This window comes from Dasypus novemcinctus, chromosome 19, assembly GCF_030445035.2.
Source record: "Dasypus novemcinctus isolate mDasNov1 chromosome 19, mDasNov1.1.hap2, whole genome shotgun sequence".
In the NCBI taxonomy this organism is placed as follows: Eukaryota; Metazoa; Chordata; class Mammalia; order Cingulata; family Dasypodidae; genus Dasypus; species Dasypus novemcinctus.
The window spans coordinates 47,748,171-47,774,924 of record NC_080691.1 but is presented as its reverse complement, the minus strand read 5'-3'; the positions used below and the strand labels follow the sequence as shown (position 1 = coordinate 47,774,924).

The window sequence follows — 26,754 nt, the reverse complement described above, 5'->3', positions numbered from 1 at the left end:
GCTCACCCACCGTGGCCTCATCCGACCATGAGGGCAGTGCCGAAGGCTGAACCCACCTCCAGGGTATGGATCCCTTAGCTGGGTACAAGAGATGCTGTAAGGAAAGGGGACACCACAGCCTGCTCCCAGCCACACTCACAGGCAGAGGGACGGGGTGCAGAACTGCACGGGGGGGACCCCACAAAACACAAGGCTGGCAGCGCCAGCTCCAGTGTGCCAAGAAATGGGAAAACCTGCAGGGGGGTCCCAGGATAAACTCTATAAACTTCCAAAGGACAGAGGTCTGGTGGGCTTTCCCTCATGACCAGGGGGACCCCAGCTGGAGTATAGATACTGACCCTTGGCCCACCAGGGTGGGGGGAGAGACTCCCAAACTAACTCCTGGGGAGACTTGTGTCCACCACTTTGGAGGCTGCACCCCTTTTGAGGCTGCAGCTACCCAGAGGGAGGATGTCAGACCGGCCGTGCTTTCCCAAGAACGGAGAGCCCCAGAGCAGCCGATTCCAGCCACAGCACCCCAGGCCATGGAGAAGCCAAGGCCCCAGAAAAGTTTAACTCTGGGGGACAAGATGGAGTGCAGACAGACAGACAGGCGGGGAAGGACCCTGTGAAGGTGCTGGCGCAGGTCCCCCAGCTTAGGTCTCAAGTCCCGTCTTGCAAACCCAGGTGTAATCCCCACTGAGAGGTAGGTAATCCCGGCATCCTCTAGTGCCCACTGGGAATGAACACGGAGCACCCGGAGGTGGGCGAGGGCTGAAGTGGGGTACAGGAGGATGAAGGTGCACCCCGGGTGTGGGCGGGCCCGGGGAGGGGGGCAGCCTCACCTGGACCTGGCCCTTCCCCATGAGCCTGTCTGTGCTCTCGCCATCCTCTTTGGTGAGCTTCGTCTTGTTGTAACACTTCTCATAGCACAGTATCCTCAAGGTCTGGGAACCTTCCAGCTCGATCTCAAACTCCTGTAGCCCCAAGAGGGAAAGCAAAGTCTTGTGTCATTAGGCCCAGGTGTGCCCCTGGCTCCTTAAAGACTCTATGGTGACCTTAGAAGCACCTGTGCCTGGGGGCCCTCTTTGGCTTGAGTTTCCAGGCGTGAAACACCGGGGGCTACTTCCTGTTGGGCGATGGGGCCGCCATGGGTGGGTCTACTCAGACATCTCTGGAAGCTCTGAATGCCTCTCAAACCTGACGCGGACTCCTTAGCCCTGCACACAGAGGGTGGGCCCCAGACTCCCTGTATCAGAATTTCAGGGGTGCTGGTTGAAAATGCAGCTTTTTTGTACCTCAACAGGGATAGGTGGGGGGTGTTTGCCAGAAATATTTAAGTTCACCCTGGGTAATCCATATGCACAAGGAGGCTGGTTGCCAGGTGGCCCATATCTATTCCTCTGTGCCTTCACTGCTAACTTTCCCCCAGAGTCTAGAACATTCTAGCATATACCAGAACATGCTAGAGCTAGTGCATACTAGAATATACTAGAGCATACTATACCAGTACATGTTATAACATGCTAGAACATGCTAGAGCATATTAGCACACAGTAGAACATACTAGCACATGCTAAAGCATACTAATTCATACTGGTACATGCTCCTACCAGCACATTTCAGCAATACTAGAACATGCTACAGCATACTAGAACACAGTAGCACATACTAGATTATGCTGTAGCATACTACAACTAGCGCATATTAGAGCATGCTAAACAATTCTAGTACAAACTAAAATATACTTGCACATAGAAAAATGTGCTAAAACATACTAGAACACACTAGAACATACTAGCACATAGTAGAATGTGCTAGAACACACTAGCACATACTAGAACACACTTGTGCCTATATCCCCTCCCTCGGTGCCTCTGCCAGGTCCTGGTCCTCTTGCTCTCCCCAAAGTGTTTCCAACGGATCCTACTTGGCTCTGATCACCCCTTCATCACTCGGCTCTTTCTGCAGGCACCTCCAGAGTCTCAGGTTTATCGGGCCCCCTGTGCTCACAATCTTACCCAGGCGGCAAGGTCTAACGATCAAACAGCAACGGACACTGAGCGGAGGCCTGAGTTCCAGTCACACCGCCCCATGAGCTGCAGCAGCAGGGAGGGCCAGCAGCCCAGGGGGGCTCTGCTCTCTCTTCTGCATGCAGTAGAGCACCCTGGGGTCTACTCCCTGCAGACCGATGGGCTCCGCCCACACCACCCAGCACCAGGCCCCTGAGGGCCGCACTTAGGCCATAAGCTGGGAAACAGCCTTTCCCATGGATTTGGAAACAATATGAACACTGGCCTGCTCTGTGCTAATTCCCCTTCTCTGGAAAGCTCTAGACAGTACAGTTCAGTGGGTTTTACACGCCAGCTCTCCGAGGGGGAGGGAAACAGAGCCACCGACTTTGCAAACCCAAAACCCAGGCCCAACCCACAGGACACCTCAGACAGGCTGCAGCCCAGGGAGCAGGGCCAGCCGTCCCCACCCAGCCCCCACAGGCAGAGCTGGAGGTCACCAAGCCACCAGGCTTCCGGAGACCAAGAGAGTCACAGGGAGTGAATTCCACGTCTGAGGAAAAACGCTAAGGAAATCTAGCAAGTAAACACTGAGCGGTAAGAAAGGCAGGAAAAAAAAATGTTTTGTAGTATCTTTCCAAATGCTTTCCTAGGAAAACTAGCCATACAAGGTCTCCTTTTTTTGGTGTGTGAACGTAGGTGGGTGTGTATGTGGTAAGAATCTCAGGAACCGGGAGATAAAATCTCTCGGACAAGCCACAACACTCTCCACCACCACCCCCTCCAGGGTGATTCCCAGAAAGTTGGCGGCATCGCCGACGGGGAAGCCGTTACGGGGTCTCTGGAAATTTAGACTCTACAGGGAAAATACCCCATGCTCGGGCCAGCGCCAAAGGCCCGCCTGGGCCCAGCGGCTCCTCACCTCGTTCCAGTTCGGCTCAGCTGTGTCCCGGTAGACGCGGGTCTTGGCTTTATTCACAAAATACCCGAAGGAATCCACCTCCAGCGTGCAGTACAGATCTGTGGGAGGCGACACAGAGGGTGACTGCGCTGCTCCAGCCACCTGCTTCTTACACGGACCAGGGGTTCTTTCCCAAATCAGGAAAAAAGAAAAGGTCTTCGAGGAATTATTTTTTAAACAAAACACCAGACCAGCAGGTGGCAGGAACCACAGCATAGCATGCTGTCCCGTGGCGTTTCTGTGGGTACAGCTGGAGGCAACCACCTCTTGTGGAACTGGGGGGCTCTATAAACATGTGCTCAAGTAGTCACTCAGCAAACACTGCCTAATGCACCTACTGTGAAAGGGGCGCTCAGGTGGGTGGGATGGGCAGAGAGGCCCAAGGTCGGCTTTATCTTTGGCATTCGACAGTTTGATTACACATCTTGGCATGGATCCATCTGGATTTATCCTGTTTGGAGTCTGTAGAACTCCTTGGCTGTATAGATTCATGTCTTTGTTAAGCTGGGGCAGTTTCTGGCTGTTACTTCTCTTCTTATTTTTTTAAGATTTATTTTATTTATTTCTCTCCCATTCCTCCTCACCCCAGTTGTTTGCTCTCTGTGTCCATTTGCTGTGTATTCTTCTGTGTCTACTTGGATTCTTGTCAGCGGCACCGGGAATCTGTGTTTCTTTTTGTTGCGTCATCTTGCTGCATCACCTCTCCATGTGTGCGGCACCATTCCTGGGCAGGCTGCACATTTTTCGCGTGGGGCAGCTCTCCTTATGGGGCGCACTCCTTGTGTGTGGGGCTCCCCTACGCGGGGGACACCCCTGGGTGACATGGCACTCCTTGCACGCAGCAGCACTGAGCATGGGCCAGCTCCACATGGGTCAGGAGGCCTTGGGTGTGAACCCTGGGCCTTCCATGTGGTAGATGGACGCTCTATCTACTGAGCCAAATCCACATCCCCGTTATTTCTTTGAATGTTCTTTCGGCTCCTTTCTGGTAGAGGCCGGCCTGCCCTGGGGGTATGGAGGACAGGGCAGTGGCCTGAGCAGGGCCTGCATTTATCATGTGAAGAATCAGTGGAAAGGACCACCCAGGCTTGCAGGTGGGTGCTGTGTGAAGTTGAAGGTGCAGGAGGAGAGGAGGGAGGTGAGAACTGGAGGTCAGTGGGGACAGACCAGTCAGGCGGCAAATGGGTAAATGCCAGGGTGGGGTGGGAGTCTTGGAAAACCCATGGGAGGGGGCAGGCCCGGCAATGCTGACCAGGGAGGAGGCAGCGAGGAACACTGAGGGCCTGGTTCAGGGGTGGCACGGGGCCAGAGATGCTAAAGCAGAACCACGAAATCCGACTTCTTGGTATGCACCCCCAAAGAACCGGAAGCAGGGACTTGAACAGATATTTGCACACAGATGTTCATAGCAGCATTTTCCACAATAACCAAGAGGGGGAAGCAACCCAAGGGTCTATCAATGGATGAATGGATAAACAGAATGTGGTCTGTCCTACAATGGAATATCACCCAGCTGTAAAAAGGCATGAAGTGGGAGCGGATGTGGCTCCAGCAATGGACCGCCTGCTTCCCACATGGGAGGTCCCGGGTCCGGTCCCCGGTTCCTCCTAAAAACAAAAACCAACAGTAAGCAAACAATTGGAAAACCAACTCAGGGGAACCAATGTGGCTCAGTGGTTGAATGCCAGCTTCCCACCTATGAGGTCCCAGGTTCAATCCCCAGCCCCGGTACCTCAAAAAAAAAAAAAAAAAAGGAATGAAGTTGGGAGGACAGCAGGGATGAACCTTGAAGGCACCATGCTGTGTGAAATAAGCCACACACAAAATGACAAATATTGCATGATCTCACTGACATGAAAAACCTAGAAAAAACAAATTTCTAGAGACAGGAGATTATAGGTTACCAGGGGCTGGGGAAAGTGATTAAAAATGAGAATTTCTGAGTAGTATGTGTGTCACTATAATAAAAGGTTAAAAAAACAAAAACAAGACCGCCAGTGGAGGGCAGTATCTAATGGATCTGTCAGTATACAGAAGGTGGCATCCCCTCCTGGGACAAGACATAAAATAAGAGGAACATGTTTGGGGGTTACAAATGATAAGGTTCAGGTTGTGAATATGGAGTTGAGACAATGCAGGGAGGAAAGAATCCTGGAAGGAATCCCAAGAGATGCCAAACATTTATGGGGCAGCTCAAGCAAGAGGGGCCACAGGAAACTTGTGTGTTTTACAGCTTTTTGAGGCATGATTGGCACACTCTATAATTCGCCCACTGTCAGAGTACAGTTTGATGATTTTTAAGTACATTTAAACACTTGTGCAAACAGAAAAATAATCCAGTTTCAGGACACCATCATCACCCAAAGTGTCCCCTTGTGTTCACCTGTGGGCAATCCCCACTCCCACACCCATGCCAGACAATGCGGTACGGCTTTCTGTCTATTTTGGCTTTTCTAGAAATTCTGTACATATGGAATCATATAACATGTAGGTCTTGGTATCTGGCTTCTTTCTTTCTTTTTTTTTTAAGATTTTATTTATTTTTCTTCCCTTCCCCTCATTGTCTGCTCTTTGTGTCCATTTACTGTGTGTTCTTCTGCGTCCACTTGCATTATCTGGAGGCACTGGGAAACTGTGTCTCTTTTTTGTTGGGTCATCTTGCTGCATCAGCTCTCCATATGTGTGGTGCCACTTCTGGGCAGGCTGCATTTTTTTTCCCCCTGTGGGGAGGCTCTCCTTTTGGGGCACACTCCTTGCATGTGGGGCTCCCCTATGCAGGGGTGCCCCTGCACAGCATGGCATTTCTTGTGTGCGGCAGCACTGAGCATGGGCCAGCTCACCACTCGGGTCAGGAGGCCCTGGGTATCGAACCCTGGACCCTCCATATGGTAGGCAGATGTTCTTTCAGTTGAGTCACGTCCACTTCCCTGGCTTCTTTCATTTAGCATAATTTTTTCGAGGTTCATTTACGTCCCAGGTCATTAAATTATATAGACAAAGCCCTAAGACCCCTCAGAGTCAAAACAACAACAAACAAAACAAAAAACGGAAACAAAAACAAACCCATGCCCTACTTTCTCTTTGAACTCCCTCTTTTCTTTTTTCTTTTTTAAAGATTTATTTATTTATTTATTTCTCTCCCCTTCACCCCCCACCCCGGTTGTCTGTTCTGAGTTTATTTGCTGCGTCTTCTTTTGTCCACTTCTGTTGTTGTCAGCCGCATGGGAATCTGTGTTTCTTTTGGTTGCATCATCTTAACGTGTCAGCTCTCTGTGTGGGCGGTGCCATTTTGAGGCAGGCTGCACTTTCTTTCGCGCTGGGCGGCTCTCCTTATGGGGTGCACTTCTTGTGCATGGGGCTCCCCTCCGCGGGGGACACCTCTGCATGGCAGGGCACTCCTTGTGCACATCAGCACTGCGAGTGGGCCAGCTCCACACGGGTCAAGGAGGCCCGGGGATTGAACTGCGGACTTCCCAAGTGGTAGACGGACGCCCTAACCACTGGGCCAAGTCCGCCGCCTTGAGTTTCCTTTTGATGTCTTTGAAATTCAAATCTTGGGAAGTGGATGGGGCTCAAGCAGTTGGGTGCCCACCTACCACATGGGAGGTACCAGGTTCAGTTCCCGGTGCCTCCTAAAGAAGACAAGCAAGACAGCAAGCTGATGGGAGGGGCTGGTGTGGTGAGCTGATGCAATAAGAGGATGCAGTAAGATGAGGTGACGATTGAGCCACAACAAACAGACACAATGAGAGACATAACAAGTAGGGAGAAGATGTGGCTCAAGTGATTGGGTACTTCCCTTCCACATGGGAAGTCCTGGGTTTGGTTCCTGGTGCCTCCTAAAAAGAAGATGAGCAGACACAGAGAGCACACAATACACAGACATAGACAGCAGAAATCAAGAGCAAACAACAAGGGAGGGGAATAAATAAATACATAAAAATAAATCTTTAAAAACAAGCAAGCAAAACAAAACGAAACAAAATTAAAAATCTCCACCTAGGTGACCAACCCAGAGAGCCAATTGAACCCCTAATTCATTACATTTGACCCAATACAAAATAAAGCCTGCCTGCCCTAAAACCGCCCCTATAAGACAGACAAACTCCTGTCCAATCAGTAGGGAGTCAAGCCAACTTCCTTTTCACGTCTATAAAAATTGCCTGCCGTCCCTAGAAGCTCAAAGCTATTTCCATGTTTCCAAGTGGTCTGGCTTCCTTGCTGTAGCAAAACTTCTGATGCCTTGAATAAAACACTGTTCTCTGCAGTCGACTCCGGTTTGTCCTTTGACACGTATATCAATACTTCATTCCTTTAATTGCTGAGTAGTATATCTTTGAAAGGGTCTATCATGTTTTGATGCAGTTGGTGGACATTTGGGTTGTTTACAATTTGGGGTGGTTAAGAATAGAACTGTTACGAACATCTGTGTACACGTTTTTGTGAGGACATATGGTTTCATTTCCCTAGAGTAAACAGCTAAGAGTAGAATTGTGGGTTATATGGTAGGTGTATGTTTGACTGTTTGACTCTCTAAGAAACTTTTTTTTTAAGGTACCAGGGCCAGGGATCTAACCCAGGACCTCGTATGCTGGAAGCTGGCACTCAACCACTGAGCCACATCGGCTCCCCTGAGTTGGTTTTTTCATTTGTTTGCCTGTTGTTTGTGTTTTTTGTGTGTGTTTTTTGGAGGCACTGGGGACCGAACCCGGGACCTCCCACGTGGGAAGCAGGCACTCAACTGCTTGAGCCACATCTGCGCCCCGACTCGCCAAGAAACTGGAACTGTTTTCCAAGGCGGCTGGACTATTTTACAGCCTCCCCGGCCAGTTTCTCCATGTCTTCGAAAAGACTTGTTCTTGTCTTCTTGATCACAACCATCCTACTGAGTGGGAGGTAGTATCTCCTTGTGGTTTTGATTTGCATTTCCCTAACTGACTAAACATCTTTTCATGTGCTTATTAGCACATGAAATTATTAGTACCAATTCTCTTTGGTGAATTATCTACCAAGACCTGTAACATTTTTCAAAATCGTATGGTTTTCTCCTTAGTTTTGAGTTGTAAGAGTTCTTTAGATGTTCTGGATACAAGTGCCTCATCAGATATACACGACTGAAAAAAAAAATTCCCATTCAGCGGCTGTGGGCTTTTTTGGTGGTTGTTTTGCTTTCTGGATTTGTTTTGCCTGTGAGGGAACGAGGCAAAGCTTAGCAGAGCAGTGCCTGCCTGGTAGACTTTACTATGGGTCATGGGAGATAATGTGGATGAGGGGTACAGTTCACACTGCCCCAGACCGAGACAGACCCTGCCCTCTCGGCTCTGACGTCTAAGCTGCTGCGAGAGGCCCCCTACCGGAGGCGAAAAAGGAAAAACCGAATCCGTTCTGTGGATCAAGGTCAAAGGTGGCATGGCAGATGGCTCTCCCGGCTCCGAACCTAAGCTGGCATGTACTCTGTGGCTGCTCATGTCAGCACAGGAAAAAGTCCTGGGGCCAACTTCTGTCTGAACCATAAACTCTTGCCCCTGCAATAACAAGCCATGCCTGCAGGGGGCAGCGTGCCAGCTGGCAGGATGTGAGCCAGTCACAGGAAAGGGTAGAAGCTACTCTGGGAAAATAAGGTCACACCAGCATCCCAAAGCACAGGGGTCAGAGGCTCCTGCTGATAACTTAAGCCCTTCTCTTGGTTCCCTACACCCTCCTTGTGTAGCCCTCTCCTGGGTGGAGACTCCTGCCTGCCGCCTTCCTCCCCAAACCAGCCGCTTACTTGAGCTCTGCTTAAATCCCGTGGCCGAGTGGACGATGACATTGAGGAACCCATAGAGCCCAGAAGATTCATCGTCTGTAGAAGAGATCAAGGAGGTGAGCATCTGTCCTCTGGGGTGGGTGGAAGACAGCGATAGGTTTTGCTTCAAGATCGACCCCTCGGGGGCACCAAGTGTGCTGGCCATTTGCCCAGCACCAGGCAAGGTGATTTCATAGACCCCAAAATGTGTCCACCACAGTCTGTCTGAGGGACTGTAGGGGCTGGACGGGGGCTGGACACAGCACACGAGTGACCGAGAGGAAGCATTCAGGCTCCAAAGAAGGGAGTAGGGACAGGGTGACAGCGGCACATGGATGGTTTGTGTGTGTGTGTGTGCAAACGTGTACAAGGGTGTGTGACTAAGCATATATGTGCAAGCGCCCAACCATGCATGGGACTGAGTAATCATGTGTGCACAACCATCCACCTGTGCGTGACCCTGAGCGCAGGCATATGCGCACAAGCCCATACCCCTGGGTAAGACTGAGCATAGAACTCTGTGCACAAGCATATACCCAATATGTGAGACTAAGCGTATACTCACGTGTGAAATGTAGTATATACATGTATGCACAAGCATATACCCATGCATGAACCTGATTGTAGGTGTGTGTTCACAAGCATATATCTAGGTGTTCAAATAAACTTGGGCATGTGAGCAAGTGCACACCTGTGAGACTGAGCACACATGTATGTGCACAAGTGTATGCTGAAGCATGGGGCTGAGTGTAGGCTTGTGCACAAGCGTGTACCCATATGTGAGACTGAGTGCACGAGTATGCACAAGCATTTACCCGTGGGTGAAACTGAGCTTGGGTAAGGGTGGTGTGCAAGTGTAGGTCTGTGAAACTGAGTGTGTGTATGCATGCTCAAGCATATATACACGAGACTGACCGCACGTGCGTGTGCGTGCAAGACTGCGGCAGTGAGCACGAGCACATTTGAGCAAAGGTGTGGAGCGGGAAGGCCTGGCTGAGAGAGGAGCCGGGGGCCAGCTGAGGAAGAGGGTCCGGGGAGAACCCTCTGCTCGCAGGCCCGGTAGCCGGGCCGGAGACCTCGGGGGCCCTGTACCTGGGCCCACAGCTGGGCTCTCCTCCACACCCGGCCCTGGCCCATGCCCTCCACCCCTGGGCTAGGTATGACCAGCTCCCGAGTCCCCGCATTCGTTCTGACCTAAAATGCCCCGGCCAGCAGACCATGGCCGACCACGCAAGGGACGCCGCCTTGGCCACTCGAGCGCCCTCCCGCCCTCTGAGCAGGCAGGTGGCCGCACCTTCTTTGTTGATGGTCAGCGGGATGCTGTGGACCGTCTGAAGCTTGACGCATGAGTTGGTCAGCATCTGCAGCTCCACCGATGTCAGGGAGAAGCTTTTGAAACCTGCGAGGGTGGGACCCGTGGCGGGCTGACTGGCCGGTCCCCGTGCCCTACCCTGACCAGAACCACCGGGACTTTCTCCGACGCGGGCCCTACTTGCCCCTCGCTGCACCCTGGAGAGGGGACGCGGCAGGGGCTGGCGATTGGCTTGGGGGCTCAGAAGGGTGCAACCTGTTCCCAGAGGGCCCAGGCCTGTGCCCAGAGCCAGCAGGAACCTCGGCACAGGACTGACAGACATGCGAGTCTGCACGCCCCCTAAGCACAGCCACGGGCCAGTCTGTGGAGGGGAGGGCAGCCCAGAGCCTCCCCCTGGGAGGTGCTCCCAGGCCCCTCCTCTGTGCCAAATTGGGCCCCTATCTCTCCACGAGGGGAGTAAAGGGGGCTTATTCCTGGCCACACACAGAACAGATGGTCCATCTGGAAATGGAATTTGGAGCTCCCCTTTCTGACACCGGGGAGGCCGCAGGCACCAGTCACCCTGCACACCCAGGAGGGGCCTTGTGGCCCGGAGCTGCAGCAGGGGGAAGGGGTCATGTTAAAGGGTGCCTGCAGCCCAAGCATAAGAGGAGGCCGGGGCTTGAGGCAGGTATGAATGACAAGCCCGAGACGTGGGGTGCTGGTGACGAGCTCGGCAGGTGAACCCCACATCTGCTTCCACAGGAGGAACTGGCCCACCCGCCGTGGGAGGACCAGGCCACCGGGGAGGAGGGATGGGAGCCACATAGCTCAAGGGAACCCCCAGTCCTGCCCTGGGGCGGGGTCTGCCGTCACTTCCCCGAGTTGTGCCAGGAGGACCCCGTGCCAGGAGGCGGCTCGGAGCTCAGGAAGACAGGATTTCTAACAACTTCCCACAGAAAGAAGCCCCTGCAGAAAGTAGGGGCTGCAGTGAAGGGGGCGGGCAGGGATGGGGGGGTGGGAGGGAGGCCCAGGGTGGGCAGGGGGTTGTGGGGAAGGCCTGGGAGGCCAGTGGGGGGGTGGCAGAGGAGTAGAGGTATGTACAGGGGAGCCCCAGGGGGCCAGTTTTCCAGGTTACAGCTCCCCACAGGATTTCACCTGTTTGGAAGGACACCTCTGCCTGCCCCCTTCAAAAAAAAAATTGAAGGCCACAGGGACAACCGCCCTGCTCTGCAGCGCTGCCTGCGGCCCCTCCCGTGGGAGGCCACTCACATTTCTTCTGCTGCTCCCGAACGTTCTCCCTCCACTCGGCACGCTCGTAGTCGGACGATATCAGGAATGTGTAACTCTGGTGGGTACAAGGGGGAACGACCCGGTTACCCCAGCTGGAGGCGGCGGCCAGCAAGCCCGGGGCACCCAGGTCAGCCAGCCCTTGGCGGCTGCAGCACCGACGGGGGCTGCTCACCACGGGACCCACGGGTTCCTGCGGGCACCTCTGCAGTGCCTATGCCTCCCTGCCACACACACCTCCCCAGTTCACACCTACTTGGGTGCACACCTCCATGGGCACACACTTCTGTGGGTGCACACCTCTGTGGGTGCACACCTCCCTCAGCACACACTCCCTGCCACACACACCTCCACGGGTCCACACCTCCCTGTCACACTCACCCCTGAGGACACCACACCCCCTTGGCTCACACCTTTGCAGACACGTACCTCCGTGCTGCACGTACCTCCCTAGGTACACACCTCGTGGGTGCTTGGCTACCTGGACACACACCTCCCTAACGCACACATCTCCCTTATGCACACACCTCTGTGGACAGCCACCTCCCTGCCACATACACCTCTTTGGCTTACACCTCCATGGGTGCACACCTCCCTGAGCACCTACCTCCCTGCAGTGCACACCTCCCTGCCATACACACCCCTGTGGGCACACACCTCCCAGCTTCATACCTCTGTGGACACACACCTCTGTTGGCACCTCCCTGTCATACGCACCCCTGTGGGCACACACCTCCCAGCCTCACACCTCTGTGGACACACGCCTAGGCACCCACAGCTGACTGGAGCCTCCTGGCATGCCACGCTCACCGCAGGTCTCATCACCTCCGGCACCCTCTGCCCTTCCTGCCAGCTGGACCTCAGGCCTCTGCACCACCTCAGGCCCGAACCCTGCCCTCCTGCAGCCTGAGCCACCTGGCTCGGGGCACTCTGCTGGGGGAAGGGGGAGGCGCTTGAGCACACGGGGGAGGCTGGCTCTGCAGCAGGGAGAGGTGATGCCGCCACGACCGCCTGCCGTCCACCCACCGGCCCCCTCTCGCCGAGCCCGCCGGCTGCCCCTCCCAGCCAGCAGCTGGAGACTGTCATTCTGTGCATTGAGAGGCACGTGGGATGCCCCCGGAGGGAGAGAGCCCAGGTCACAGATGGACCGAAGCCTGGCTAAGGAGGAAGGGCCCGAGGTCCCAGAATAGCGTCCTCAAGGCTGGATCCGCACAAGTCACCAGCCCCCTCCCTAATGTAAGACATCCCGGAGCCTCGGCGACCCCAAGCCAGTCGCCTTGCAGACTGGGGGTCACAGACCAAAGCATGTGACAGTGTGTGGTGCTCCAGGACGGGGCATGCCCTTGAGAGTGAAGAGGCTGCCATGACAAAAGCCAGCCCTGAGCCGGGGACGGTGGCCACCACACAGCTCTCGGCCCAGCGGGTCCACTCACCTTTCCGTTGCGGTTGTGCACCCTGAAGGCCATGTTTGGAGAGGTGAGCAGGAGCAGCGACTCCTGCTCGGACAGCTTCTTCTTGAGCCTCTCGATGACCTTGCTGCCCTTGTTTGCTCTCTGTGGGGAGAGGCCACCAGGTTAAGTTTCCATTTGGGCGCCTGGGTCTACCTGTTCACGCTTGGTGTAGCAGTTTGATACTGTTCATGAATTCCAAAAATGGATAGCTGTTGGATTGTTTGTAAACTGGTCTGTTTTTCTGGGCATATTAGATTGTACTGGATTCAGAGGTTTCGCTTTTACTTATTAAATTCTGATTAGGGCTCTGATCGGGCCACGTCAGGATGCCCAAGGGGGCGGGGACTCACAGGGACAAGGCACAGGAGTTAGTTGGAGTTTTGGATGCTGGAGCCCCGGAAAGTAAACACACAGAGAAAAGCACCAAGGAATAAGACAGCTCCATAGACAGAGGCAGAGGCCCTGGGAAGTGAGAGAGCCCAATAATCTACAGCTGACCTTGTGGAGAGACCAGGGCAGCTGAGCCCAGAGAGGATGAGCCTGGGAGAGAGACAAGTCTTATTCCAGCCTACAGCAGATGTTGAAAGAAGCTGGGACCAGGAGCCTGAAGAGGAAGAGGAAGCTGAACCCTGGCAGATGGCAGTCATCTTGCTCTAACACATGGCAACAGACTTGGGTGAGGGAAGTTCACTCCGCTTTATAGCCTGGTAACTGTAAGCTTCTACCCTAAATAAGTACCTTATAAAAGCCAACAGTTCTGGTACTTTGCATCAGCACCCCTTTGGCTAATAAACGTGGTCAGTCCCCATCCCCCTACACACACACCAACACGCTACCTGTGGAAGGTGGGGGACCCTGGGTAAGTGCTGCTGCCCGGCCTTTTTTTTTTTTTTACCAATTTTTTTAAAGTTTTAGTTTTATCGTGATAAAATACATCTAACATATAATTGGTCATTTTCACCATTTTGTAGCATTCAATTCAGTGGCATTAATTACATTTACAATGTTGTGCTACCATTCCCACTATCTAATCCCCAAAATTGTCCACCTCCCCTCTACCCCCACCAAACTAGAAACTCTGAGCCCATTAAACAACATGCCCTATTCCCCCCCCACACACACACAACCCCCTGGTAACCTCTGATCTACTCTGTTCCACAAATGTGCCTTTTCTAGATATTTCACCTAAGTGGAATTGTGTAATATCTGTCCTTTTGTGCCTGGCTTAGTGTACTCAACAGAATGTCTTCAGAGGTCATCCAGCACCTCATTCATTTTTATGTCTGAATAATATTCCACGTAAGGCTAGGTTTTGTTTCCCTCTTTATTTGTTGATGGACTCTTGGGTTGCTTCCACTTTTGGCTATTGTGAATAATGCTGCTAAGAAAGTGTGCAGGAGAGTGGCCGTCACTCAATGGTTGAGTGCCTACCTCCCACGTATGAGGTGCTGGGTTCAATCCCTGGTATCTCCTCAAAAAAAAAAGTGTGTGCACAAGTATCTGTCTGAGCCCATTTCTGCCTCTTGAGGGCAGAAGTGGTGTTTTCACAGGCTCAGGACCAAGCCCAAGCTGCCAAATGTGCTCAGTGATGAACCTTTCCAGAAGGCTTTAGTCCACTCACCTAGGCAAAGAGGAGAGATACCTACAAACCTCTTTGGTTACTTTTTCTAAACTCGAGTGTCCAGGGGACTGTTGTCACCAGCCCCCTACACCGATCCAACCACGTTTCAAAATCAGGACACTGTGAACATTCGGGAGGCCTAATCACTTGAGCCACCTCTGTTCTCTGCTTTGTTGTGCCTCTCATTATGTTTTTCTTCTTGTGTCACCTGTTGTGTCATCCTGCTGCAGCCACACCTACTCATTGCATCAGCTCTCTTGCTTGTCTTCTTTAGGAGGTATGAGGAAACTCTGTTCCCTGCTTTGTCATGTCTCTTATTATGTTTTTCTTGTGTCTCTTGTTACATCATCTTGCCGTGTCAGCTTGCCACGTCTGCCTGTCATGCCAACCCACTATCTTCCCTAGGAGGCACAAGGAACCAATCCAGGGGCCTTCCAGGTGGTAGGCAGGAGCTCAATCACTTGAGCCGCATCTGCTTCCCTCTATAACCTTCTAGACCTCTCTCAAAATAGCTGCAGGCCTGCCTGGGGCAGCCCAAAACACCTGGAGAGCCTGCACCTGTCAGCCTAAGATTCATTCCCTACCAGGACAGTCTTATGGGGGGACCGCTGGCCATTTCCCCCAGACCCCTGTCCCTGGGGGTCCCTGGACCACTCTGAGGCCTTCAGACTACATGGTTGTGCCTTTCCCTCCACGACTCAGCTCTCTGCCCGGGACCAGGATGCTCAGCGTGCAGACAGTCGCCCTGGCTCACAGCGGGCCCCGGCGGTGGTTCTACCTCCTCACCAGATGCTGTCATGGGCTGAACCGTGCCCCCCAAATAAGACATGTCCATGGCATTGTCAATGCAATTAACACCACTGAATTGTGCACTCAAAAGGTGGTAAAGTGGGAAATGCTACGATTATGCTTGTCATCACAATTTTTTAAAAAGAGACACTCTCAAGTCCTTTATCCAGTTTCTCCAAATGCAAACTTATTTGGGAACGGGGTCTCTGACGATGTCACTCAGTTAAGACAAGGCCAAACTAGAGACTGGGGGAGTGGGGGGCCCTCATTCAATATGACTGATGAACTTATGAAAAGGACACAGACAGACATTAGAGGAAACAGACAGACATGGGGCCAAAGACGGCAATGTGAAGATGGAGACTGGCGCAAGGCGATTGTAAGCTGAGGAACACTCGGGACCTCCAGAAGCCAGCATTGCAGCATGAAAAGATTCTCGCCCAGAGCCCACACCTTGGTTTCAGACTTCCAGAAATGCGAGATGATAAAATTCTATTGTTTTCAGCCACCCTGTGTGTTGGGTTTTGTTACAGCAGCAGAAGGGAACCAATACTGATGCCCAGGGGAGGGCACTGCACAGACATCCCCACCACCACCACCACATCTCTCCCTGCAGCTGCACCTTCTCCCTCTGGATATCACTCCTTATCTGGGAGATCTTGACTTTCAGGGCATCCAGCTCCTCGTCCGGCACCAGGGGAATGTTGGGCGCCGCCTCTGACTCGTCCAGGGTCTGGAAGCTGAGATCCGTGAGCGGAATGTACCATTTGCAGTCATACTGCTGGGTTTTGCTGGACGGGAGAAAGAGAACGTTAATGCACCCGTTGCCCACCTCTGCCAACAGCACTGCTTTCGAGAATCCCAGGGCCGTGGGTTACTGGCTGGGCACTGTTTCCCTGACCTTCAAATCCTCTGTGGGACGGACACAAGGGGCCGGGCCCAGGCTGCTAGCAGGTGCCATGACCCTGGGCTTCAGTGACCCTCGGAAACACACGAAGTACAAGCGACCCTGAGAGCCCCAAATCCCTCCCTGTGGCTGACAGAATCACGGTGTCCCGACAAAGACACGGTCTTAATTTTTAATCCACCTTCTTGTGGGTGTGAACCCACCTACAAACAGGACCCTTGGAAGATGGGTTACCAGCTAAGGTGTGAACTCTCTTAGGGGTGAATAGGAACATCCAAGATTCTCCTCAAGTCTAAGGAAGAGAGACGCCAGAAATGGGATGTCAACAGAAACGAGAAAAGCAGAGACGGCTGGGTGGCGGGAGGCATCTAAGCTTGGGCTAGTGGGCCTGAGGCGCGACCCCAGAGCTGCAGGGTTTGAGGTGCCTGAGACCACCTGGTATAATCTCACCCCGCTCGACAGAGGAATTAGGCCTTGCTCTGAGCCGACTGAATAAGAACCAATCAGCACGGGAATGGAAGAATGGGGCAAAGGGCCCAGTTCTGGCCCTTCCCAGAGCGACCCCTTCCCTCGACATCAGCCCATGCCCCCCAATGAAGTCTGACCCCTCGGGGGTCTGCAGGCCTGCTGAGAATGACTCGGACACCGTCGTCAGGCTCGGGGGGACAAAGCGTGGCGACCACCTAGGGTAAAGCCTGCCGACCCCGTACACCGCCAGCCTGTGCCAGCCCTGCTGCCCCTTCGCTGTCCAATGGCAGGGTCAGGAGACCGAGGTCCTGCCACCTGCCCTTGGCCGGGACTTCTGGAACATTGGTGATTCCCTTTGACTTAGACTGGCCGTCAGGACAACTGGAAGCAGAGCAGAGCCTTAGAGGGGGGCCTGGCACGTTGGACTGACCGCTCTGAGCACACGTCAGAAGGGAGAAAAGCAGGCGGCCTCCACAGGCAACACCGCCTCCCGGTCCTCAGAGAGACCCCTACCCCAGGAGCCAGGAGCACTGGCCGGAGGCAGGGGGCTACCACCTGGGTGGGGGGTGGATGTGGATGCCTCATCCCTCACCCCCACCCCAAGCTTTCTTATCATCCCTTCTTATCACCCACTTTCTCCGCTCTCCAAGAGATATGGAACCTGGGTAAGGGTGAATGCCTGGGTGGGGGGACGGCTGCCTCGTCACTCCCCTCACCCAGGAGTTAGGGAGCATATGGGTGGAACCACCTGGGTGGGGGCAGCTGCCTCGTCACTCACCCTCCACTCTGCTTCTTGAGCTTGGCACAGAGGAGCAGGTCGGTGAACAGGAAGACGTGGCGCAGCTTGCGAGCGCCCTCCACCAGCTCCACCATGAAACTGTCTTTCAGCAGCTGCCGGTGCTGCAGCCACAGGGAGGAAGGGCTCAGGTTAGCCGGGTGGGGGGTGTCAGGGACCCTCCCGGTCACGGCAGGAGCCAGGCCCCGGGTGGGGACGGACCTTCTCCTCCCTCTCCACCCGACCCTCAGAGCCACTTTCCAGAGGGTCCTTTCCACCTCATGGGCCTGCAAACAGATCCGGGGCCTACCTGCGTCCACCCCTCTGTGTCTGGCAGGCATGTCTGAGCCCTGCTGGGTGCTGGGCCTGCAGACGGGTGGCCGCCACCAACCCGGGAGCGGGGTACGGCACGGCCACCAAGATCAAGCGAATGGTTTACTGTGATCGTAACGGGGAGAACCCCATTTGGGGGTAGCCAATGCCTCTCTGGGATGGCAGGTTGAGACCCCAACTTGACAAGAAGGCAGCCACATGAGGAGGGGACATTCCCGTAGAGGGACCGTCCTATGACAGAAAGCACCTGGCGCTGCAGGCGGGCAGACGGGCCAGGAGTTCTCAGAGAGGGGGATGGTGGGGCCGGGCTTGGCTCTGTGGGCAACGGGGAGCCAGAGGGTGCAGGCAGGGGACCCCACATCCCAGCACTTCCAAGGTCAATCTCTAACGGGCATGGTCCCACGCAGGGGCCACACCTTTGATGCCCATCCAGGCACCTGTGGCTTCAGAGCCAATTCCTAGTGGAGTCTCATGGGAGGAGCACTATTGGAGGGGGGGTTCCAGGGGGAGCAACATAGCAGAGGAGCACAATACAGACACTGCTGGGAGAGAGCACTGCACACCACAGGTGGAGCACCATCAGCCAAGCGCCAGGGGAGCACAGCAGGGGGAGCACCAAAGCTGAGCACCATGCCAACCTAACTGATTGCAAGGCAGCCCCAGTCCTCCCCAGGGCCAACCCGAACCAGACCAAGCAGGAAACGGGAGGCACGAGCTCCCAGCAAGCTGTGCCTTCTTTGTTCCTCTGTGTTCCCTCTGAAGGAGCAAGATGCTCCCACCCACCCGCTTGCCTGCACAGCTCAGGGGGCTGCTGAGTAGGTCCACCAAGGTATGCCATTAACCCCTCCAGCCCATCGTGCCCAGCACCTCGTATGGACCAGGAGCCATGCCGAGTGTCCGGCACATAGAAGGGACGAGGGGCTGGCACGGTGAGCCTTTCCCACACAGGCACAGAGTGTGCTGTGCAAGCCGTCACCTGAATTATCTGATTTCATGGCCAGGGTCCTTATGCCCATTTCACACAAGCCTAAGCCTCAAAGATGCCCGCTGTCGTCCCAGGCAGCAGGGTGGGCGTGTGGCAGTTGTGTGGCCACCTTGTCGGTCTCTGCCCTTGGGCCAGATGAGGCAAACAAGGGGCTCGGCCGGTGGGAGGGCCGGGGGAGGGCCGGCGGTTCAGCTTGCACACCAGGGGACAGGAGGCACGACGGTCCCCTCTGTGGGTTGCAGGGTGGCCCCAGACCAAGCGTCCAGTGCCCTTGGCCAGGCAGGCACCAGTATGGCCACCTCATCCTCTCCGCCCGCCCGCCCAGCTCTTCCCGAGGAGCCTCTGCCTGCCCGCTCAGACTCTCCCTGCACGGGCTGTGTGAACACAAGCGGCAAGGGGAGCCCAGAAGCAACCACAGCCCCGGCTGTGGCACTCGGGAAGTGGAGTCCACGCCTCGGGTGCCAGGCCCCATGCCAGCAGCACCCGGGCCAGGCGAGCTGATATCTACCCCAGGAGCTGGGGGGCCTAGAGACCACAGGAAGAAGGGCAAGAACACGGCTGGGCTGTGACTCACCCTTGCTCGTCCCCACCCACTCTCCGCCTGGGCGGGCAGATGGCTCCCAGGTGACAGCGGCCCCTGGTGACAGTACCGTCAGGGCCGAGGAATGGTGTATGCCCATGGAGAAATGCCTCCCCAGTGCTGCCTGGGGGAAAAGGCTAGACGTGCAGGCTGCAGAACCCCACAGAGGGATCTCTCTGCCCAGAGTCAAAAGTACTTTCGCCCTACATAGGGGATGCACTTCCTGCCGCCGCCAGCAGAGGGCAGCCTTCAATACGTTCTTTTTTTTTTTTTTTTTAAAGATTTATTTTTATTTATTTAATTCCCCTCCCCTGGTTGTCTGTTTTCTGTGTCTTTTTGCTGCATCTTGTTTCTTTGTCCGCTTCTGTTGTCGTCAGCCGTGGGCACGGGAAGTGTAGGCGGCGCCATTCCTGGGCAGGCTGCTCCCTCCTTCGCGCTGGGCGGCTCTCCTTATGGGTGCACTCCTTGCGAGTGGGGCTCCCCTACGCGGGGGACACCCCTGTGTGGCAGGGCACTCCTTGCGTGCATCAGCACTGCGCATGGGCCAGCTCCACACGGGTTGAGGAGGCCCAGGGCTTGAACCGGGGACCTCCCATGTGGTAGACGGATGCCCTAACCACTGGGCCAAAGTCCGTTTCCCTTCAATACGTTCTGAAGCAAACACTTAGTCTGGAGGGAGGGGGCGGAACGGAGCCCTAGATAAGGAATCCCCAGGACTGCCCGTCCTGCCAGGCCCTGCTGTTACACTACATCTGAGGCCCCATCTCGCGCAGCTGCCTCATCCTAGTCTAGCAAGGCTACTGCACCCCAGGGAAAAAACACAAGTTCTCTATCTTAATCCATTCCTGCGGGTGTGAACGCACTGTAAACAGGCTCTTTTGAAGATGTTATTTTTACTTAAGGTGTGGCCAGCTGAATGGGGGTGGGTTTTAGTACCGCTGATGGCAGTCTTTTGGAAGCACAATGAATTTCAGACAGAGAGAGAGAAAGAGCCACAGGAAGGAGCCGGAAGCCAAGGAACCCAGAAGAGACAAGAGGCTACCACGTGCCTTGCCATGTGACAGGAAAGCCAAAGACCCAAGGGTTCCCGCAGCCAGCCCCAGAACGCCGCGGTCTTTGGGGAGAGAGCGAGGCCTTGCTGACGCCTTCATTTTGGACTTGGGCTTGCCTCAAAACATGAGCCAGTAACTCCCCATTGACTCGGCAGGTGGGAAAGTAACACAGCCACCCATGTCACCCTGGGTGCCTGTGGGTGGCACGAATGCCTCCCCCCTGCCAGGCTGAGAAGACGGAGGGGCTGATGCTCAGAGGCAGGAGGTGCCAGCCCCTCTGGGGACACGGACAGGTGGATGAAGCCTGAGGCTCTGGGCTGTCCTTCTGCTACTTTGACAGTGACCCCTCCCCACCCCCCACACTTGGGCAAACCTCCATCCTCCTAAGAGAAGCTGCAAGGCAGCTCTACCCCCCATCATCCCATAGCGCCCATCCCAGTCCTGCTCTGTGCTGGCTCCCTCCTCACCCGGGTGCCAGGCTTATGGGCAGAGTATGGGGACTGGTGCACAGACAATGCAGATGCTGGATAAGGCGACGCCCCTTCACCATGTAACTCTCCCCACCCACGCTGCTCTTATGAGGGACGGGCCAGGGTGTCCCTCTGAGCCCCACCGCATCCCGGGGTCCTGCGGCTCGCCTGAGATGAAGTGCGGAGCTCAGAATACCCCCCAAATGGGAAGGAGGGACCCCCCAGTTCCAAGAAAAGAGATGACGCTGCCCATTGGGGACTGGATTATGTCCCCCCAGAAAAAACATGTCCAAGTCCTAACCTTTGGCCCCGTGGGTCTGAACCTATGTGGAAAGAATGTCTTGAAGATGTGAAGGGGCGTCAGGGTGAGCACCCAGTTGTGAAGAGGATACTGGAAGGTCCTATTTAGACGAGGCCAAAGTGAAATCAGTGTGGGCCTTAATTGGACATGGACGCAGAAGGTAGAGGAGAACGAGAGAGACGGAGGGCTGCCACTACCAGAATGCAACAGACTGTGGGGAAAGCATGGCCTTGCTGACACCGAGTTTGGACTTTTAGTCTCCAAAACCCTGAACCGATAAACTCCTGTCATGTAAGCTGAGCCCTTCTGTGCTATTTGTTGTAGCAGCTCTGGCAAACTAAGACAAGGCCCCAAATCTCGACACTGGTAGGCTCAGGAAGGGAACTGTATCCTGGCAGCAGGGCCAGAACCAAGGCCAGGGGAGGGCAAGGAGGGGTGCGGCGGGGGCCTAGGGTCCCACTCTCTCTGGCCCAGCTGCCCCAAGGGGAGGCCTGACTCTCAAGGCCGGGAGCTCTGACTCCAGGGCACCTGCCTCCTTCCCAGCTCTAGAGATCAGGCCTAGGCCCTGGCTCTAGATCAGCCCAGCTCAGAACCCCACGCTGCAGGCTGGGGGCCAGAGGGCTACGAGAAAGGGAAAAACCCCAAATCCAACATGTGTCCAGACCCTGTTTCAGAAAAGGGGTGAGGAGGCCAAGGGCAGATAAAGTGGGGAGGAGGAAGGGAGGCAGCCAGGGATACCGCAGGGAGAGGGAGGAGGCTGCTGGTGCAGAGGCACCTGCCCTGGGCTGCCCTGCCACCTGTGCCCTCCACCTGTCCACCCCGCTCCCCCAGCTGGCCTGCACAGCAGCAGCGCAGACTGGGGGTCCTGGATGGGCATCCTCTGCCTGCCCAGGACTGTGCCTTAGCCTTGTCCCAGGGTTCACCAGCTGTGCCAAGGTGGGAAAGGGCATTCCCTTTTGTTTTTAATTAATTTTATCTCCTGCCCCTCGCTGTTTGCGCTTGCTATGTCTGTCTGTCAGACGAGCACACACTCATCTTCTTTTTGGAGGCACTGGAATGGAACCCAGGGGAAGGAAGTGCCTAACTGCTTGAGCCACCTCTGCTTCCTGCTCTGTGTCTCTCATTGTTTTCCTCCTGTGTCCCTCTGTTGCATCAGCTCACTGCACCAGCCCTTCACATCAGTTTGCTATCTTGCTCATCTTTAGGAGGCACCAGGAACCGAACTCGGGACCTCCCATGTGGTAGGCGGGAGCTCGATCACTTGAGCCACATCTGCTTCCCAGGGCATTTCCTTTGACTCAGCATTTCACCCAGAGCTTCGGGGGACAGAGGGATGGGAATAAACTGGAGCCTGGGATAGGGACAGCGCCTTGCTTCTTGGGAACCTGGGGGCAGTGACTTGGGAGAGGCCGGGCCCCTAGGACTGGCAGTGGCACAGGTGTGTGAGAACCTGTGTCTAGGCACCTGTGTGCCCGTGCTTCTGTGTGTGTCCATGTCCACAGGTATGTGTCCCCATGTTTCTTTGTGGGTGCACTCTAGTACAGGTGTGTCTATTGTGTGTTTCCCTGTGTGTCTCCACATATGTACTGGGGAAGAGGGGCGCTGGTGGGAGGGAAGGAGCCAGATGTTGGGGAGCCCTACCCCCAGGTGGGAAACACTGCCTTCTCAGATTACCAATCACATCACTGCCTTCACCTGCCTGCCACCACCCGCCCCGCTTCTCCATCTCCCTGATGGTAATGCCAGGTTGGCTACTTAATTCCTCTGAGCCTCTGTTTCCCTAAGGATAAGATGGGGAAGAAAAAGACCCATGTTCTCGCATTTTCTAAAAGCCTAAATGACGTCCGGTACCAAAGGCCCCACCCGATGCCCTTGAGGTCACACAGAGGTGCTGGATACCTGCACCCCAGAGTAACTCCATGAGGGGGCACCCCCCCCCTTTTTACAGAGGGAAACTGAGGCTCGGGGAGCTTTCATCGTGTGTCCAAGTGCACTCTGAGGAGGGGACGGCCTTGGGCTGCGGAGGGCCACGAGAGGCGCCTCCTCCATATGGGGTCCCCCCTGGGATGGCTGTAACCCGGGCAGCACCCCTCCCTGCTCCCTGCGCACAGCCCATCCTCAGCCAATCTGGAAAGAGTTCACCCGGGAAGCCAGAAGCCACGGCTCCACGGGGTGCTGGGACATTTCTCTAGGTTCGGGAACTGGCGTTTGATTATGAACAAGTCAGTAGGGCCTCGCCTGATGGGACCAGGAAAAGTTGCCCAGGCCAGGCCAGGTAGGGGCTGCGGGTAGACCAGAGGGGAGCAGGCCGGGTGGTCACGGTGCAGGGCTCGGAGCAGGCAGCCAGGCAACTGTGTGGCAAAGACCCTCTGGCGGTGCGGGCCCAGCTATATACAACCGCGAAGTTAATCCCACCAAACAAATTAGCAGCCGCCCACCAGCCCAAGGGACCCAGGTCTGGAGGGAAAAATGTACCTGCAGGACCCTGTGGGTTTTGGGGGGCAGTGAGGAGGCGGTCCCCTCCTGGGCGGCACCTGCTGCTCTCAGCCACCAGCTAACTGTGGAGGGTGAGAACAGCCTCAGGGGCACCACCACCCCGTGTCACTCTGTCTCAAAAAGCACAACCCGGTAGCTGTGGGAACTTGGCTGGAAAGGACGACGAGGCTCCAGGAACCTGGGTAGGGGCGAGGGATGGGGTTCTCTCCACCGTGCCCCGACTGACCCAGGGGCCCAGCAGTTACGGTGGGAGCACCTCCAAAAGGCCGGGCACCCTCTCCCTGCAAACCTGCCAGGGAAGGTTGGACCGGAGAGCCCGTGTGATGTGTCACAGCAGGAGGAGCAGAGGACGGAGCTGGTTGGGACTGAACTGTGTCCCCCACAAAAACACATTCAGGTCGGAACCCCTAGTCCTGTGGGTGTGAATCCATTTGTAAACAGGACCTTTGAAGACATCCTCATTTGGCAAAGCGCGGGCTCATTTGTGAAGAGGGTCTCTGATGGTCCTAGTTAGCTGAGGCCAAACTGAATTGGGACGGGCCTCGAGCCATCTAAACGTAGTCCTTGGAAGGCAGAGAAAATTCACACACCATCAGTCACTGAAGCCAGGAGGAAGCCACAAGAGGATGCCAAGGCAGTGGGTGGCCAGGTGTGGAGGCAGCGGTGCAAGCCAAAGCACCCCAAGGAGAGCAACAGGCCAGCACCAGAGCGCTAGAGACGCTGGGAGAAAGTAAGGCCCTTCGAGACCTTGGTGCTGGGTTTCTGCCTCCAAAATCAGTAGACGACCAGTGTGGGGTATTTGTCGTAGCAGCCCTGGCACACCTAGCCAGGGCCTGGCCCAGCCACTAAGATGTGGGGACATGCCAAGCCACAGCAGCTATGTCCTCTCCTTGCATGTCTGCCTACCACCAGGAAGCTTCTCCTGCAGGCCACGGAAAGGGGGCGGCAGTCCTGTCAGTTCATGGGGAGGACCAAAGCCTGTCACCCCTGGGGGTGGGTTCCCCTCCTGGCTCAGCTACTTAGTGCCTGTGTGACCTTGGGCAAGTCGCTGGACCTCTCTGAGCCTCCGTTCCCTTACCTGTAAAGTGGAAAACCCACCTCCAACCTCACTGAGTAGCTACAAGAACTCAGAAGGACAATCTCTTTCTCCCTCTAGAAACTTCCTAGTCAAAGTCATATACCAAATTCAAGGATGGGCACAAGGGAAAAAAATCGTTATTTCCGGAGCTCAAGCCCTCCAACATAGATGCCGCTTGGCCGAAAGGGCTGCTCCCGTAATCACCTCTCTTCACCGTCCTATGCCATTTACAGATCGTGAAAACATCTCGGTCTCACAGCAACCCAGCAGAGGAGGCCACAGGACTTGAGTTACTGCCCAGTTTCAGAGAGTATGGATGCTTGGGGAAGGAAGTGGGTGTCCCCAAATCAACACCACTGATCAGCAGTGGAGAGGACCGAAACCCAGGTGTGGAAAAGGCTCATCTAGCATCTTCTCCACGGCATCCAGGATTGCCTGGAAGGCAGCATCAAGGAGGATGCCGAGGTTGCATCCGCTCAGGGCATAAGTTCCTAATTGATTAGTAATGTCTGTCCTAGAACAGCCAGAGAAGGGGAGTGTGAGTGTGGGCATCTCTCTGTCATCCTCAATGGGCCACCACAAAGTAATCTCTCAACACATGTGAGAAGAAAAGCTCTGGATGAGGACGTGCGAGGCAGATTCACAACCTTTTAGGGGTCATTAGCCCTGCTCCCTGATTTGTAGCTGGCCCTGCTTATTAGCAACTATCGCCAAGGCCTCCAGAGTCAGACACTGGCAAGAGTGCAGATAAGGGCCCCAGCCTTCATGAAAAACTTGGCTCCTAAACACTTCCTGCTGGGTCACCCCAAGACCCCAACTGTAGGGTCAGTGGGGAAGGGGGCCGTGAGGACAGAAGCAGGACCAAGAGCCTGGCTCCCAGCTCCCAGGCAACATCTGGCGTTCCTCAATTCCCTAAGGGTGCTACGTCTAACAATCCACATAGCAAATGGTATTTTCCTCCAGGGATCCTAAGTGACACTTGGAGATACTGGGAACAGACCGAGGGGAAAAAAAGGACCGGACGGCTGCCTCCCAGGAGGTCAGTGCTCTCATCAGAGAACAACGGGCAAAAGAGAACAAGCAGGAGGCCCAGAAGGAGAGGGTGAAGCCAGGCACAGCAAACCCAAAATGCGCTACCTCCCCGACGTCCCTGAGCCAGGAGAGTGAAGCAGTTTGGGGACATGCAGCTTAGGTTCCAAGGCTGGGGTCCAGGTGTTGCATGGGGGAATAAGATCCAACAACCCACCCTCACTGTCCCAGCCATCTACAATGAGGCCTGGGGCATCCACCCTGCCCGACACTGTCCCCCAGTAAGTGCTGGGGACCCGCTCCCACCCTCAATGAGCTCAAAGCCAGCATCGCCACCCCATGCTGGCTGTGGGGAAGATCCTATAATCTATGCCCCTCCAAGGGCTGGGCACCCAAGGAGGTAGGGGGCATTCCCACTTGGCTCTAAAGATAAGGAAACGGGTCCAAGAAATTGGAGCGTGCCCATGGCCGCCCAGTGAGCCTGCGGTAATGTGGGCCCTGATCCTAGAGCCTGGACACAACAAGCCTGGAGAGGCAAGGGCTGGCGAGGGGGCAGCCCACCCAGGAGGAACTTGACCCAGCCCCTCACTCAGGCTCAAGCAGGATCGGATTCTGGGCAAGGGGGGAGCTTTCGGCTCAGCACTCAGGGCCCTGCATCCCAAAGGGGTGCGCAGCCAACGGCCCGAGGCGGGAAGGAAGTCCCGTGTATGGGCAGGTGGGCCCTGGGCTGGCCCAGAGGACAGGGCCCGTGCCCCCGGCAGAGAAGGCCTTGGCACCTGGCACAACAGTGTGAGCCAGAAGAAAGAGCGGGACGTGGCTCTCAAAGGCAGAATGACAGCCACGTTCCGCCCAGCCCGCGTGCCGCCCAAGCCATACGGCAACTGTCGCTGCACGAGACCCCAGAGGCCACGGGTCAGCAATCCCACAGCGCTGCTTCCAACCAAGGATGCTCCTTCCACACTGCTGGCTTCCTGGCTGGCCTGCCTCTGTCGTCCCCACTTGCCTAGAGCCTTGGCCAGGCCCCATTAGGGTCAGAGTGGCAGGGACAGGGGCGCGGGGAGCCCCAGGGCAGGGCTCAGGCGTGGTCAACCACTCAGGTGT

At 55.4% G+C, this 26,754-nt stretch overlaps 1 protein-coding gene across 1 annotated transcript in view; it reads right to left on the bottom strand.

Moving 5' to 3' along the window:
* The window catches only part of BCR (BCR activator of RhoGEF and GTPase), a 143,506-nt gene that overhangs the window by 12,193 nt on the left and 104,559 nt on the right, over positions 1–26,754 (bottom strand). The window contains exons 9-16 of the mRNA XM_058281735.1: positions 17,333–17,454; positions 15,802–15,970; positions 12,752–12,871; positions 11,301–11,376; positions 10,032–10,136; positions 8,720–8,794; positions 2,914–3,011; positions 825–956 (exon numbers count right to left, since the gene is read on the bottom strand). Coding sequence (XP_058137718.1) covers positions 825–956; positions 2,914–3,011; positions 8,720–8,794; positions 10,032–10,136; positions 11,301–11,376; positions 12,752–12,871; positions 15,802–15,970; positions 17,333–17,454 — 897 coding nt within the window. The remainder of the gene's footprint in view (positions 1–824; positions 957–2,913; positions 3,012–8,719; positions 8,795–10,031; positions 10,137–11,300; positions 11,377–12,751; positions 12,872–15,801; positions 15,971–17,332; positions 17,455–26,754) is intronic.